We start from the raw sequence: 16378 nt of genomic DNA on the forward strand, positions 1-16378 counted from the left end.
CCTACCTTACCTATGATAACTTTAACTGTATTGCTTTACCACTGAGTCCCCATTCATTGTCCCCAACATTGTATGATAACTTTAACTGTATGACCTGCTTTAACACTGAGTCCCCATTCATTGTCAATGCCACCCCCTAGTGGCACAAACTCAATGCTACAGTGTGAATAACTAACGAACTAACTAACTAACTAACGGACGGAGACCAATCCATAGTCCCCCCTTTGATGGGGGACAATCAAGTTTTATTAAGTACAAGTTGATGCTGTGACGTCAGCTGTGTTTATGTCGGGCAACTTGGGCGGAAATAATTTTGTCCGACTTTCCGACTGGGAACTCGACTTAAACGACCGTTCCTTTGCACTTTTCCGTGTTGGAAGTCGTTTTTCTCCGAGTTCCGAGTACAGTGGAATGCAGCTTTAAAGCGTTGAGCAGGTGGAGTGGGGTGAACAGTGAAGCCCGTAACTGCAGGAGAACCCAGCCCACATCGCCTTATATGGCCATAAATCAGGTAACCAGGCACCGTGGTTCATACTGCTGGCCAAGGACAGGATTATGCAGATGTAACACACTGAAATTCATGACAGTTATTTTAAAAAATCACCATAAGGGAAGACACAAAAGAAATGAAATTAGCTACTGCGATTATAACTTGTAGTACGGAAGCCGAGAACGGCCGTGCAAAGCTCGTTTTCTTGAGATAACGGGTTAATTTATCTTGTGATCTCGAGAAAACAAAAGTCGTTTTCTCGAGATAACGAGATAATTTATCACGAGAAAACGACTTTTGTTTTCTTGAGATCACGGGATAATATGGAGAACTCGAAAGAGTGTCTGGTTCATTTGATCACACCTGATTTCAGCCTTCAAGATCAGTCATGACTGTCGGGGAGGATTCATAACTGAACAGGAAGCATAAATGTGTAGTTTTGTTTGCTGCAGTTACGATTTTCAGCTTAAAAATCAGTTGCTACAGTTGTCAAGACGCCCTGTGCATGCTGGCATGGCACTCCTGATCTCTGATAAACATTATAAGTAATAGGAGGAAACAACATTTTGTTTTCTCGTGATAACGGGTTGATTATCTCGTTATCTCGAGATAACGAGCTCGTTTTCTCGAGATAACGAGATAATTAACTCGTGATCTCGAGATAACGGCATTAAAAAAAATAATTGTAAGCACAGCCGTTCTCGGCTTCCGTATTGTAGAACTTCTTGTATAAAATAGCTATTGACTTTATGGATGGACCTTGCCTTGGACCCATTGACTTATATTGAGGTGGGTGGAGTTTCAAGTTGTTCAGCCAGTCAGTGGAGGGCAATAGGGAATGGAAGTCCACGTCATTGCCGCCTGGCTCTGGTTCAGTCCTTCCTGGACTACAGTCTATGGCCCCCTTTACACCTTTCATTAAAATGCGTCTCGTATCCAGATTGTATCTAGATATGATTTAACCTGATTACATTTACACCTGGTATTAATATGTGTCTCCAGTGTCCACACTGAGATCCGATTGAGATCCGATCGCTCTGTCCAGCTCAAACAACCGAACGTCACATCCTCCTCTCGTTTGCGCGGATCCAAAAAAAAAAAAAAAAAAGATGATACCCATCCGTGAAGCCGCACTATTGTATGGACTTATGCTTGCTTTTGGAAGCGGGGGAAGAAGCTGTCTTCAACAACTGGAATGCCGAAGACGAAAGTCGTGCGCGATTACGTATTTCCGCCCACGTAGTTGTTGTATGTGGATTGAAAACGCAGTTGCATTTACACTTGTGTTCAATGTGGTCAGAATGCGTCCCTGACCACCTCCGGAGGTGGTTTGGCCGATCGGATCACAATCCGTCCTCAATGCGTCTTGGGTGCATTTACACCTGTACTTTCATGTGGTCAAGCACTATCCGATTGCAATCCGATCACCCAAAACGCATTTTAATGCAAGGTATAAAGGGGGTCATTGTTCCTAGACAGTACTGAGGAGGAGTAAATCTGAATAACCTGTGTGTAACCACTGGTTCATTATAGAAGATAGACAGAACCTAATAAACCATAACTTTAAATCGTATCTAGTGTTTTACCTATGTGATCAAATAAGAATGAGCTAAAGACTAATTATTATGAAACCAATGAATTAGATAAATCTACCTCATTTTAGGGGATGACCAAACCTATGAGTTTTAACAAGACCTGAGAATTTACCTCTGAGCAACACCTGGCTGCTTGCACAAGCCCTCTGAAACTAACCTGACCCTAAGCTGACCTGTTTGTTCAGGCGCTGAGGCTGCTCATGCGACTCAACATCTATCAACCTTTAACAACAAGTTTGTTAAAATACGACCAGACATGTGTTACTACCGATTCCTCACAGTCTGTCTTTGTTCTGAATTCTTCCGCCTAATTTCAGTGGAATATCAATACAACTTAAACATATTGACGTTCACCATACACTACCCAGCATTCTTTTGATACAAATAAAGGCACAACTTATTCCAAATACTCTCCATGCAAAGAACATGGCAGTCTAGAAGAAGTGGAGAGGCCATTTCATGGGAAATGTAGATCTGTAACTACACTTATAAGTAGCCTATACAATCGTGTACCCAAGCCCTCAAAAGTTACAAAAATGTGTATGTCTTGTAACTGCTTATGTTAAGTAACTGGGGGCTGCACGATTATTTTTCAACACAATCTATTGCTTTGTTTAGTTGATATAAGATGTGTCCCCCCCCCCCCCCCCCATGCCTAAGGAAAATCGGGTTAGCCATTGCATTGGCTGTCGCATTGGCTATAAAAACCAAGGAAAGGCCAGTTTTGGTCAGCTGGTTTTGGGGAAGAGTTGCCGTTTCCGTGAGACAACGGGTTTTTCCCCCGTCAGACAACGTTGAGGGCTTAAAACCCCTTTCAGTGATGCACCATGCACCGGGTTGGCGTTGGACATGGATGTATTAAACGGACGCTTGCCGTGGCACTGCCTCTAGTGGAATAGCGGTTACGCTTGCATTAAAGTTATTGTTTTCTCTATATAAAAAATAACATCAGAAACAAAAGCACGAATTTAGCAGATACACGCTGTCTTCCTTTCTGTCATTTCAACATTCCGCTGGGTTCCGTTTGGATTTGAGAGGACAGAAGTTCAAAGAAACAACTTTCTTCTCTAGGCTTTACGGTAATAAATACCTTAGAAACGGAAGTCAAAGTGACAACTTCCTTGGCAACGGGAAGCTTACCCTCCACAATGTCCACAATATATTGACGTTTATTGGAAAGCATTTTCTAAATAGCTTAAATTATTTAGACACTGTTTTATCTCTTTATACGTCTTTATATGTATGCTTCAGAAGTTCGGAAGCGAGGTAGGAATGTTCTGTAGAAAATAATTCCAGCTCAATATGTTAACGTTAGCTAGCTAAGCTAACGCTAGCTAGAATCCGCAGCTTAGTGGTAAGTGTGCTGTTCACTGCACATGTGTCAGTTTTGACGGGATGAACTCCCACCATTTGTGCCATTCAATTCAGATACTTATTGTCTTATGTGGACGTTTGGCTCACGCAGCCACAGAAGCAGGGGTCACTTCACAATCCCCTCTAACCATCAACACCGGCCCGACAAATGGAGAACCTTTCAGCCCTACAACCCCTGGTCCAGGGGCCACTCCTGAGCCTGACTCCACAGCCAGCATCGGTACCTCTGAAGTGGCCACTCCTGAGCCTGACTCCACAGCCAGCATCGGTACCTCTGAAGTGGCCACTCCTGAGCCTGACTCCACAGCCAGCATCGGTACCTCTGAAGTGGCCACTCCTGAGCCTGACTCCACAGCCAGCCCTACCTTGACTCTGTCTGAAGCTCTTACTGTGGCGGTGACCACCGAAGCTCCCTCCCCAACTACTGTCACTCCTTTAGTGATCCCAGAGGGTATGGCATGATGTCTTGCAATGAGCTGAGTGCCTGACCTGTCCTCTTATATGGTCTTGTTTAACCTGTGAATCCCTGAACTTTCTGTAGTCAAAGCTTCGGTTGTCCTGACTAACACAAATCTGTATTTCTCTGTTGTTTTCTAGTGTGTCTCTGTGATTTGACCCCAGATTTCTGTGACATTGGCTGCTGTTGTGACATAGCTGATTGTGGTGTTGCTGACTTGAGGACCATCTTCACTGGATGTCAAGAGAAAGCCACGTAAGTAGCCGTTAATGCTGTAAAGTTATATCATGTGAAGTGCATGTCTTTTGTCATTGAAAAGAGCTGGAACTCTATTTTACAGATCAGGGGTTTGCATCGAGAAGTGGCTGATGTTCAGAGCCAATGTGGATCCGTCTCTTGTCACTGTCACCGACTCCTTGTTCTGTGTCCGGCCCGAAGGTAAATCTCCATCTCTCAAGCTCAAGCTGACTGAATAAATTGAGGCAGTAGCCCACAGAGAAAGAGTTACACAAAAATAAGAGAAACAGCAGTGGGACAAGAGAGACCAGCTGAGAAGCTGACCTCTATCCAAACAAGTAACACCATCTGTTACCATCTGTAGACCCACTCTCTCTTAAAGATAACACACAGTGTAGAATTTTCTGTAAGTGTATTATTGTCAAATTAATTGTGATTACACCATCAGAGCTACATTGTGTATCCCCAGTGAGCTGCTCTCTATAGTCACATTTCATTATTTCCCTCCTAACTACTTTTGATATATATCTTCCCAGTCTACTGGAAGGGATCTTTCAGGAAATCAAGCCCAATAAATCTCAAATTGGACCAAATTAAATCACAATGCAGGTCAAATACTACAGTTGAGAACAATATTTAAATTTTTTAGCATTTGTAGTATTTGATTATGTCATAACTAATTTAACAGCAGAATATTAACGAGAGACACATTAATAGCTACTACTAATACAGTTAAAGATCTGCAGTCTTCCCAACCCCTGTCCCTACAGATAATGCTACAGCATCCCGGACTCTCCCAGCTCTACCTCAGTATCCAGCTTTAGGAGAGTCCTACCACTTCTCACCTCCAGGATCCGCAACCACGAGCCTCCACACCAGAGACTTCTACAGGGTAACAGATATGTGGGGTTAAGGTTTTCTGTTCATAGTGATGTATCTGAAGTATTTTTTTGTATTGTTTGTTGTGATTAAGGTTAGACTGATATCGGAAGAATATTCATAACAATCAGTGAAATTAATGTAATGCTCTTTATTTGACTGTTGTAGGCTGATGATGTCATCCTGACCTATTTCTCCAAATCGTCTGTGCGGGGTCTTCTTCGTCAGCCTTCTCCAGGGGCAGCCACTGCATTCTGTGTCAACCGCAACCCTGCCAGTAAGCTTAGACCACATACAAAATACAGTATCACTTTATAGCAGTTCCCAAACGTTTTAATGTCAAGGCCCCTCACAGAATGGTAACCACAGAGTCTTAGGGACCCCCCATCTGAGTATTGTTGTTGGATATGATTTCATACAGAACTGGACAACTGTTCATACTGTCGGTGGGGAGATAACAGTGGGGAGAGAAAGCAGTCTTTCTCTCACTGTCCTGATTACACCACTCCACATTTTGCTGGAAGACCCCTGGATCCCCCTCAAGGATCTCTGCCGTTGTTTATCACAACCATGGCTCTTTTCTAAATCTTCGTCTTCTGTTTCCCTCTGCTTCCAGAGTTCCTGAGGTCTGTGTCTTCGTCTTGTACCCGCACCCTAACTCCACAGTCCTGCACCACAGACCCAAATCTCAGCGCCCGCTCCTACTACTCTGACCTAAGTCTGATCAAGGTCAGCCTGTCCACCTACACTAAACACTAAAAACTCTCACGCACATAATAACTGCTGAGAATCTCACAGCAGATGGACTTGCTAACATCAATATTTTCATGACAGATCCCGGTAGCAGAGACAGCAGAAGTGACAGATTTGCTGGTAAGAGTCATTGTATTGTACATGCAGCTTAAAGCCATACTTCACAGAACACTTAAATTTTTCAGCATGCACGCCTCCATAGAAGTTCATGAACTGTCAACTTCCAACATAAGCTGCCATGTGGATCCACTGTCACTACTGGCATTGGGGCTTTTCGTTCGCCAGTTCAACAGGCATAAGTACTTTGAGAATGAAATACTATTCTCTATATCTACAGTACTTATAGTATCAAACAGTATAAAACTACTGTTCCTGATCTCAGTTCGGATTGGCTGAGTCATGTTCAAAGCCATTGGAAAACACATGATAAACACACACTGTAAAGTACGGCCTCTTCTTGCATATTGTTCATTTAGATTCGATTTTCAAAATGAAGGTAAATCAGTGGTTGTAACCACAGCTCCCCAGAGGTTGACCATTCATCAATGCCTGTAAAGGTATGTGCGCTAAAAAATAAAGCTGTTCAATTAACGTGTAATGTCACTTTAAGACAGGCCATTTGTCCTCCAAAGTACGCCTCATATTAGCTGGATGAACTCTTGTTTCAGATCCCAGTTACTCCACTGTCTGAGTGGCCCGCACCAAGTCAACAAAACAACTCCTGTGTCAATGTGGTGGAAAAAGTTAGTGGAAGAGCTTCATAATGATTGTTTCCTTCAATTGTGCTTTACATCACATGCATTTGTGTTCATATATGAAACATCAAACTCACTCACTCCGCTCCCTAATTCTCCCGCAGGTGGAGTTTGTCATAGGATACACAGGTAGAGGGGAACTCACGTATGCAACAGTGAACATGGTCTTAGCTGACGTGGATCTAAGTCAGACGCTGTTGCAGAAGCACTCTGTAGAGTTCCAGGTAGCTTGTCAAATATTTTATGAACTATTCAAATATGTGTTGTTTTATTGGATTCAAAGACTGTCTTTGAGTTTAGCCAATGTCATTTCTCTCTTGCAGCTAGCCACGCCCAGCCCTACTCAAGGAGGACCAATCCCTGCAGTCGGGCTTAAAGTGGGATCTCCTGTCATTGGTCGCTTTGATGGAGAAGTGAAGCCTGTATCCTTACCTCTGACATCATATGATCTTCTTATGAAGTTGCACAAAAACACAGTTATATTTAAATTCAACCAGCTAGCTATCAGTCATTTTTGTGTAGTGGTTCCTTGACAGTGAGCCAGCTGACTGTTCTGGGGGTGTTACAGGTTGGGGAGTGTTCCTCTAACCCCAAAACAAGAGCACCCATCCTCTTCACACACAACACTATCACTGGCTGCACATTCAGGTGAGGTTACAGTATCTAGCATTCACTCTATCAACAGTCCTGTCAGTTTATTTTAGTTGTAAATGCTGTTGGGGCTGAACACAGTGTATGTTGTGTAGGAGAGGGTTGCTGATAAAGAGCATTTATGTTCAGCAAACCTAACCAAATTAAAGAAAAATGTAAGAAAAAGCAATAGTAAATTGGATTCCCTGTCTCTGTTTCATTTCTTTCTATTCCTCTCCATGTGCGCTCCAGTTCTCCATCTACTGACTGTTCTGAGCTGCGGTCCGAGCTCTATGGGATCTTGCAGGGATTGGCCACTCCTGACCTGATAGCCATGAACTCCGGCTCCCAACCGGACTGGACGAGAGTCATCACCCAGGAGTGCTCTGTCAGCTGGCAGGTACAGATGACTCTGGGAAACTAAAGTAGAGTTTGAAATCACTGAAAAATCATTTATGGTATGATTATCTGAGATCTAAAGCCTAGTCATGACCTCTGTCCTTTAAAACACACAAAAAGTAGTTACTGCTGTTTGCCTCTGTACAGTAGGGCAGCATTGGTAAGAAGTTGTAGACTTGAAGAGCACAAGACTTAAATAATGCGCAAGTCCTTCATAGCCCCGTTCCGCCCCGTACTGGAACAGAGACTATGCAACTCTATTGATCTTTTCTTAGCTGAAAGATAACACAAAATGGGCCAGGAAGAAAATGAAAATCGTTTTTGTAAATATTTCTCCTCAGTAATGGAAAAGTTATTGAATCTCAGGACCGCAGTAGAAACCCTTTTTATGTTAGCACTATTACAATTTGTCCTGTCCTCTCAGGAATAATTGGGTTAATTATTTCACAGGAAACAAACAGTGTAATGCCAAAAGTCCCCTTTCCTGGGGCTGGACTTTATCCTGGCATTTACTTCATTTTGAGCACATCTTGTAACTGTATTAAAAGACCAGAGGTTTTAATCTATAACCATGTCTCTCTCCTCTTTTTGTCCCTCTCTAAGGAAACATGTGAGTCGGGCTGCGTCCTGCCCCGCTCCCTCTCCGTCCAAGTGCTGTGGGCTCGGCAGGGCCTGCTGGACCTGCCCCAGAACTACATCCTGGGGGCCAAATACGTTTTCCACTGTCACAAGATCAAGGTATGAGCACATGTTCTCTTATTCTGAGGAAAACATCAGCTGTTCTTTCCTTCTGGTGTAACACATGTTGATATCCCTCAGGGAAATGCCTTTGTCCTAACAATTCTCCTCTTGTCTCTTTTTCAGTGTCCCATCTTGTCCTCTCTCGCTCTCACTACTGAGGTGAAGTTTGTTGACACAACAGTTTACCCAGAACCCCCAAGGGGCTTGCCTCAGCCTGACTGGAAGTTTCCCTTTGGTTTCTTCACTAGAGGAGCTGCTGAGCTGGACGGGCAGACTGCTAGTAATGGGGGTGACACTGGCAGGGTCACATGGGGTGCCATGCTGCTCACAGTAATGATGCTAACAGGATTAGAATTCCTCACCAGGTAGTTGGTTTGGCAACGGTGGGGCTGTTTGTAGATTGTTGAAGTTTCAGGACTTGTATATTGGAGGAAATAGTTGTATAGCAATGATTGATTTCTACAGTTAGTTCAAGTTATTTGCTTTTATTTTGTTCATGATGTTTATCTACACTGTTGATAGTTATGTAAAAATGTTGTATGTACATATTTTCCTAAAACACCTTAATTTATTTTTTTGTACATTTTCAGGAATACAGACATTTTTACAAACCATTTTAAAGAGTCATAATTTCACTGAGGTAATGATACATTTCTTGCACACGGCTCCTCTTCCCTCTCCCTCTTCTCCTTTTGGCCCAGTTGGTTTCTGTGCGCTCGTTTCTCCTTCTGGCCTGTTTGACGGACGTAGTTGAGGAGATGGACAATTGCAGCAGGCGTTATCCCTTGTAAACGTGTAGCAGCGCCAAGCTGGAAGATAAACCATGAAATTACTTGCATTCTCATTCTCTTTGTATGTACCAGCGCAGAGGTTAATTCAATTCAGTCACCTCAAAAAGGAAAAAATGAAAGAGTGAACTGAAATATAGGTTTCTATGCAGGACTGGCAGGTAGAGGAAGTTATTTTCACCATTTCCAGGTCTTTAAAATATGGAAAACTGCAAAATATTAGAAGAATATTTGGGAAAGACTTAATTTTACCGCTAGTCAGTGAATTGCTTGCCCCGACAGAGACTGTGCACACCAATACTTATTAAGTAGTAATATTAGCCTCAAAGGTTTAAACAATAAATGATCAATCTACAGTGGTAAAACTGAACAAAGGGTGTAATTTTAAAATGTAAAAGGATATAAGCAGCCTTTGAAATGACATTCTAAAAAAGACGATAAAGGGAATATCACCATTTATATTTCAAAAAATGTTCAATTACTGAACTATAAAGAAATCTGTGCGGACTCCAGCCTGGGTGCTGACAGGTGCTTTGACTGAAAATGAAATTAAGTTAGTATAATATGAACCAGTCTCTCAGATCATTCACAGCTCTTTGACAGAAGTATATCCTGTATGTTAGACTCACAGTGCTGGGTCGCACTCTGTCCAGAATCTCTCGGACTTCCTCAGACAGAGACACTGGCAGAGAGAGATAGTCCAGGTCCTGTGGGAGAGACAGGCTCTCCTCCCTTCGAATTCTCTCCATTTCTTTCCTCTGTAGGTCACAGTGCGGCCTGTATACAGCTAAATGACAGAAAGGAAGATGTCGGTCATATGTTTTTAGAGAAAGCATGAACTATGCTGCGGTAGTGTAAAAGGCCACAGTACAGGAGCAACATTTTGAGGCAACGCAGAATGATGATTGTGCCAACAATTATGACAGATTTTTATATAATTCTTTTGTCACCGTCAATTTAATTATGTAATCCACAATGATTTTGTTGCAGGTGTTAATCCCTACAGCTGGTAAAGGCAAAATTCCCCTTCCCCATTGCCTCAAAATGTCAAAATGCATCTTTACCCTCTATCTTGAGTCTTTGAGAGAATTCCATGTAAGGTGAAAGGCACTCTGGGAAGACAGATGCCAGCATTTCAAAGGACACGTTGTTGTACTGCAACAGATCCATACCACTGAAAAAGAAAAAAGCAATGGTACATTATTCCAACTTTAGTCTAAAATGTTTGCAGTGGTGGAAAGAGTACTAAAATTTCCAACTCAAGTAGAAATACTGTTACTTTGCATTTTACTTAAGTAGAAGTAAAAGCACTGGTGTAAAATAGTAGCTAATTTAAAATGTCCTCAGAGTAAAAGTTAGAGTGAGTTACTTTTTAGAAAAGAGAACAATGTTAGCTGTGATCTTTTACATGCAATTCTAAATGGACAAGTGGACAGAATTTAAACTAGATTCTATTAATTGGAAAAATTAGAAATTACAAACTAAAGTGCACAAAGTAAAGCCAGATTACTCTTCTCAATTTACGTTGGTCGCGTTTCCGTTGCTCAGAGAGCCATTAAATCTGTACTCTGGATGTGATTTAAAATGTAGTGAAGTACTTCAGTAGAAAAGTATAATTACTGACCTTACAAAAATACTCAAAGTTAAAGTACACAAAAAAGCTACTCAATTACTGTAATGAGAGTAAATGTAATTAGTTACTTCTACCCTTGAATATCTGTCACTCACTTCAGGCTGCTGCTCTTGGTCTCACTTATGCCGATGTTGCCCAACATTTTTTTCCAGGAGCTAGAGGACAGAGCCAGAGACTGCAGGGCCGTCAGTGCGTCCTGCAGACTGTCCCGCACTCTCACTGCCTCCTGGTAGCGCGAGGAGGACACACATCCCACCTCCTCAAACCCTGACAGAGGACAAAGTCTATGAGATGAGGGAAACTAACGTACATGAATAATTAACTCTTACTGGGCTTTACAAACGTTTTGAGACCGGTCTGTGAAAATGATGGGGCCTGGAGCTGCATCTATTTTCCACTGGCATCTTAACATTATTGTGAATTTCTCCTGTTAGCATCAGGGTGTCTGCAAGTTTCAGAAAGCCAAATTTAAGACTTTTTAAGACCTTATTAATGCTACCTGGAATTGATTTTATGACCACTTAGAAAAAATAAATAAACAAAGAAACAAAGCTGGCAAAAACTGACTATTTCTGATTAAACATAGCTAATGAAAGTTCTGAAACTATAAATGGGCAATATAAGAAAAAGGACAACGGGAAATTAATTGATTAAGGACATGAAGTCCATAGTAAAGCAGATATGATGCATACAAATAACCCTGTTCTGTTTTAATCTAAAAGTGAACATGCAGCACAATGAAACCTCCCTACATGGTGGAAAAAATAAGACTCCTAATAACTGTCTCATAATTGTATTTAAGACATTTTAATGCTTGTTAAAACCTTAAATTTGGATTATTTCAGACTTTTTAAGGACCTGTGAGACACTCCGGAGAATACGAATGGCTTCTACGTCTACATGAATATGCAAGAAAAAGGACAGACATATTCATCTGTACTGAATACCCTCTGCACACACACACACCTACACTCCAAGGCCAGGAAATGCTATGGCTACCTTTCAGCGTGAGGCGGAGGTCGGCGTTGTCCGGCCTCAGCGAGGTTCTGAACTCGGCCCGGCTGGTGAACATGCGGTAGGGCTCCGTAACGCCTCGACCCACCAGGTCGTCAATGAGAACTCCGATGTAGCTCTCTGTCCGAGACAGAGACACTGGAGGCATGGAGAGGGCCGAGCGACCGGCGTTCACCCCCGCCCACAAACCCTGCAGAGACAGAGGGGAGATTTTGTTTAGGCTGTCACATGGGAATTCAAACGTTTTCATATTGTCCACATCATCAGACCTAAGGTGTGACGGAACAGCACATAGAAACCTACAAAATCAACCATATCTTCCTTGTGCATCTAATTCTGCACTGCAATTTCCTTATCTGAATTCAATTCACACAGGATACAATATGATCACAGTGCAATTCTTCTATTGTTATGATTTTGTATTGGAAATTACTGGCTAATTTTTGTTTGGAAAGATCGACACTGTTATAACCTGCTTTAAAATTAAATTATTTGGCACTGAAAAGCATCACAATACTCAAATGACTGGAATAAATACATGGATGTACAAATGTAGATTAAAATGTCAAGAATTATGTATACTGGCTAAAACTAAACAAAATTAATGACATTTAAATTTAATGAAATTAATAAAATACCAGTGAAGTGAAGACTGAACAAAATTTACAATCGCTGGCAATGTCACCAAAGACCAACATTTGCCTTAATGTGAACAGGTTTCACAGTAAAATAACCATCTCTTAAAATTGCTCATTTTGCTTGAAAATAAAATTCAAAAGTCCTTTTTCAAAGTAATGGTGACGAAAAATCAAAACAAGTATTTCAGCATTGAACACTTGCCTGGGCCTGCAAGAGAGACATACAGTAATAGAAACAAACAACTCTAAAACTCTAAACAATCACAGCGACAGGACTCTGTCATCATGTGTCCACCTGCATTAGTACACAGACTAACAGTTGAGATGAGTAGAGTTCACCCCCCCCCCCTCCACATCCCAAGTCTTAATAACAGCAGCTACCTGTGCAGCCGCCTCCTCATAGCCCGTTGTTCCATTGATCTGTCCAGCTAGAAAGAGACCTTGGGTGTTTTTCACCTGCAGGGCCGGGCTCAGCTGGGTGGGGCACACAAAGTCATACTGCACGCCATAACCTGGAAAACCCAAAAGAGGAGAAACGTTGACGCGCTGCAACACAGTTCTATCAGATCCATATGCATGAAAAGGACTGAATCTATAAACCATAGGCTTTCTCTGGCCAACAGATTCAGACAGCGTACCAGGCGTGTGGATTTCAGCCCTGTGCAGCGGGGGGATTTCTCTAAGGAGGCGGAGCTGCGTGTCAGGGGGCATGGTCATGGACAGACCCTGAGGATACAAAAGGTCAGAGGTCAGCCCCTCTGGCTCCAGCCACACCTGGTGGCTTCGCCCGGGAAAACGAAGCACTCGCGACTCAATGGAAGGGCAATATCTGAAATGAAATGAAAAAGAAAAAAATGAAATGAAAAATGAAAAAGAGTTGTGTCGTGTTGAGTTTCAGAGCAAACACTGAATACACTGAGTGTCTAATCTCTACATCAAGTGTGTGTGTGTGTGTGCGTGAGTGTGTGTGTGTGTGTGTGTACCTGGGGCCCTTGGTGTCTTGCTGTATGTGACAGTTGAGATGAAGACTCTCCTTCACCACTCTCTCTACACCAGGAGTGGTGTAGGTCAGGTAGCAAGGCAGCTGCTCTTCAGGCTACATATGAAGAGTTTCATTACAAAATTAAAAACTCATAATTTAAAAAAATGACACCTACTCTTACAAGATAATTAATAGAACAACATTCAAAATTATGACAGTACTTTTTAAAAGGATAGTAGGTAAAAAGTCCCTTGTTGATAAAACAATTACACTTTTACAGATTAGATCCATTACATTTTCGAAATATTGAACGATGAACTTCACATAATGAGATTGTTCTCCTCCCAAATGTATATAATGTAATAATATATTCAGCATTTTGGAAATAAACTCATTAAACATAAGATAGCACTTTATTAATCCCCTTGGGGAAATTCAGGATGCTACATGTGACAGATTCTGATAGCATTAGCTCAAAGAGTATTTAATTAGGGAATGCTTTTGAATAACATGTACAGACAGGTTTGACTTGAAACTATCAGAGAAACTCCATCTTCATAGACAGTTCTATAGATCTATAATCTACTGGTGAAATACGCAGCAGGGTTTACACAGTTCCTTATGGTCCCCGTGTGATGTAGTTTTCCTCATGACCCCTTACCTTGCAGCGTGTGTGTGTATTGAGGAAGCTAAACGGTGTGGGCTGTTTGTCAGGAGCGTGAAGCTGAGCCAGGGAAAGATCTACTGAGTCCTTCAGGATCCTGGGAGGGGTGCCGGTCCTCAGCCTGCCCACCCTCAGCCCCAGCCTCTCCCTTAGCGTATGGGACAGCCCAGCACTCGACGGAGCGTCTCCAATCCTGCCCCCCGGGGACGTGGTCTGGCCCATGAAGAGGGAGCCGGACAGGAAGGTACCAGTGGTGAGAACCACTGAGCTGGCTGAGACAAGGTGACTTCCATTAGCTGGGGACATGAAGAAAGAAGCAGGGAAACATAAATTTGTTAACAGATGATTTCTTCTGTACTTACAAATACTCAAATAGTAATTAGAAACATTGAAGTACATTTTACATACAGGCTAGACACCAGGAGACCAGTGTCAGATGGTCAACAATCTTAACATTACACATAACACATATAAAATGCATTTTAAAAAGAAAGGAAAATGCAGATTGTACACAAGCTAAAAAATAATAGCATCTCACCTCAAATTAGGCAAACAAGCCGTATGATTAAAAAAAGCTCAAGATGATAAACAAAAATGCAACTGAATTGGATAACGCAAAATAATTGACAACAAAACTCAACAAAAAAATAAGAAGTACTCAATGCAGAAAATTAAATCAAAGACACAATGAGAGTGGCTGTCAGTGAGAGAGTATGACTATCTTTGTTCCTTTGCATACCAATAAACAAAGATTATCTTTGTCATAAAAATCTTTTCCATTGACTGACCACAGTGGATAGTAGATTCAATAAAGCACCAGCCAATTAAGATAACCAGAAGCTAAAATAATGTTTGAATAGAGCCATGATTTACTAGCATTTGGATGGTTCTAATCTTAATGGTATTGCTAAGTTTAAAATGCACTTTGGAAGACAGTCCTCTTGTGCTCCATACCCAAACGTATCCCAGTGACTCTGTGGCGTCCCGGCTCCTCTGGGTTTGTTTCTGTTACCAGCAGCTCCTCCACAGAGCCCTCCAACACCGTCAGCCTGGGGGTGGACAGGAGCTCCGACTGACAGACACACAGACAGACAAGACAGACAGACAGATAGATAATAAGATGGGGACCGAGAGAAAACTACAGCCAATCAAGATCTACACCTTTTCTTCTTCCTGGACAGACAAATTTCTCCTCTAATAATGCATCATCTTCTTCCACATCTGTGCGTGTGATACCTGGATGAAGTGGCGGTAGCGCTGGCGGTCCAGCTGGGCCCGTGGGCCCCACACGGCGGGGCCTTTACTACGATTCAGGATGGAGAAGTGGATCCCGGCCCAGTCCCCGGCCCGCCCGCACAGCCCGTCCAGAGCATCCACCTCCTTCACAAGCTGGCCCTTCCCTACGCCTCCCAAAGAGGGGTTACAGGACAGAGCGCCTGGGGGAAGAGGAGGGGAAGAAGGAGAGGGTTTGTGATCGGAGCAGGCGGTTTGGACCCACACTGTGAATTCAAGAGGATTTTAAAAAAAGCCTGTTCTCTTACCAATGGTGTGTATTTTCTGGGTGACAAGGAGGGTCTCGGCTCCCACCCTGGCTGCTGCCGCCGCTGCCTCGGTCCCCGCATGGCCCCCACCCACCACGATGACATCATACTTCTGTCTGGCTAGGTGACTGGCAGTCCGGGAAACCCTCAGCAGGACGTTCTGCAGCAGGGGCACTTTCTTTGCCAACATGTGAGATTCACATCTGTCAGAAAGAGGGATAGAAAGTCAGAAGTGTGGACATGTCAGCAATGCAACAAACTCACCATAGCTGTTTAGGTAAACACTGTGGGTCTACAGTAACCACAACATACACATATTAAATGATTGTGGAAGTATTGTGGGATGGCTTTCCCACATAGCTTTAAATGGGAACAGAAAAACAGTTATACATGTATAGCACCTAACATCAGTGTAGTCAATCCATCTCCATCTCCACTAAGTTACCTCAAGTATTAACGTTACTTACCAGTTTCTCTGACAAAATACAGACTAAGAAGGTCTTTTGTTCAATTCCCAAGTCGCTAACAGAAGAAATCCAGATTCACGCAAGCGCCAAAGATCCTTGGAAAAATTACAAAACGCCTACAAGCACACAAACGTTCTTCATGGAGGCCGCCATTGCTGTCAGCTTAAAGCCGTAATAAACGGTGTATACACGCACTGATAAAGTTCATGTTTCAAGCCGGTTTGTTTGGTCATCCTGACACTTACGAATTTGTTGAATGAAAAAAAAAAAATCATAAGTTTACGCAATAAAGTAATGTAACATATGAACCCGGAAGGTGTAATTTACTCAACTCAAGGTGC

The 16378-nt window shown here is 42.5% G+C and overlaps 2 protein-coding genes across 3 annotated transcripts; one reads left to right on the plus strand and one right to left on the minus strand.

The window, feature by feature from the left end:
• The first annotated feature begins 3238 nt into the window (after window positions 1-3238).
• On the plus strand, window positions 3239-8685 carry LOC139661265 (tectonic-3-like). 2 transcript variants are annotated; one of them, XM_071539690.1, is made up of 14 exons: window positions 3239-3910; window positions 4057-4171; window positions 4257-4354; window positions 4924-5045; window positions 5201-5309; window positions 5649-5761; window positions 5867-5905; window positions 6454-6528; window positions 6645-6764; window positions 6864-6962; window positions 7085-7188; window positions 7423-7570; window positions 8173-8307; window positions 8434-8685. In XM_071539690.1, the coding sequence occupies exons 1-14, from the start codon at window positions 3481-3483 to the stop codon at window positions 8677-8679; spliced, it is 1953 nt and encodes a 650-aa protein (XP_071395791.1). In that variant the 5' UTR covers window positions 3239-3480; the 3' UTR covers window positions 8680-8685. The 2 variants fall into 2 exon arrangements, with proteins under 2 accessions (XP_071395791.1, XP_071395790.1); XM_071539689.1 differs by having other exon boundaries at window positions 6645-6962.
• A 257-nt stretch (window positions 8686-8942) lies between these two features.
• Window positions 8943-16297, minus strand: mto1 (mitochondrial tRNA translation optimization 1). Its single transcript, XM_071539688.1, has 13 exons — window positions 16038-16297; window positions 15571-15773; window positions 15266-15465; window positions 14984-15101; window positions 14027-14325; window positions 13367-13479; window positions 13022-13212; window positions 12765-12895; window positions 11731-11935; window positions 10827-10998; window positions 10163-10272; window positions 9728-9885; window positions 8943-9119 (listed from the first exon to the last, which is right to left on the minus strand). Exons 2-13 carry the CDS (start codon window positions 15758-15760, stop codon window positions 8943-8945), a joined length of 2064 nt encoding a protein of 687 aa, XP_071395789.1. The 5' UTR covers window positions 15761-15773; window positions 16038-16297.
• Window positions 16298-16378: the final 81 nt, after the last annotated feature.

Source organism: Centroberyx affinis, unplaced genomic scaffold (assembly GCF_046629955.1).
Source record: "Centroberyx affinis isolate AG114_WGS23_722 - 3 ecotype Tasmania unplaced genomic scaffold, CSIRO-AGI_Caff_v1 ptg003492l_1, whole genome shotgun sequence".
Lineage (NCBI taxonomy): Eukaryota > Metazoa > Chordata > Actinopteri > Beryciformes > Berycidae > Centroberyx > Centroberyx affinis.

What these genes read in the sequence shown, in the direction of transcription:
- LOC139661265 (XM_071539689.1), top strand. Translation starts at nt 3,481, where the DNA reads ATGAACTCCCACCATTTGTGCCATTCAATTCAGATACTTATTGTCTTA. An exon ending in GTTCTGTGTCCGGCCCGAAG is followed by an intron (nt 4,355 to 4,923) that starts GTAAATCTCCAT and finishes CTGTCCCTACAG; the next exon opens with ATAATGCTACAGCATCCCGG. An exon ending in TTGATGGAGAAGTGAAGCCT is followed by an intron (nt 6,963 to 7,084) that starts GTATCCTTACCT and finishes ACAGTGAGCCAG; the next exon opens with CTGACTGTTCTGGGGGTGTT.
- mto1 (XM_071539688.1), bottom strand. Translation starts at nt 15,760, where the DNA reads ATGTTGGCAAAGAAAGTGCCCCTGCTGCAGAACGTCCTGCTGAGGGTT. An exon ending in AGTCACTGGGATACGTTTGG is followed by an intron (nt 14,326 to 14,983) that starts GTATGGAGCACA and finishes TCATGTCCCCAG; the next exon opens with CTAATGGAAGTCACCTTGTC. An exon ending in ATGAGGAGGCGGCTGCACAG is followed by an intron (nt 11,936 to 12,764) that starts GTAGCTGCTGTT and finishes CTGTCTCTGCAG; the next exon opens with GGTTTGTGGGCGGGGGTGAA.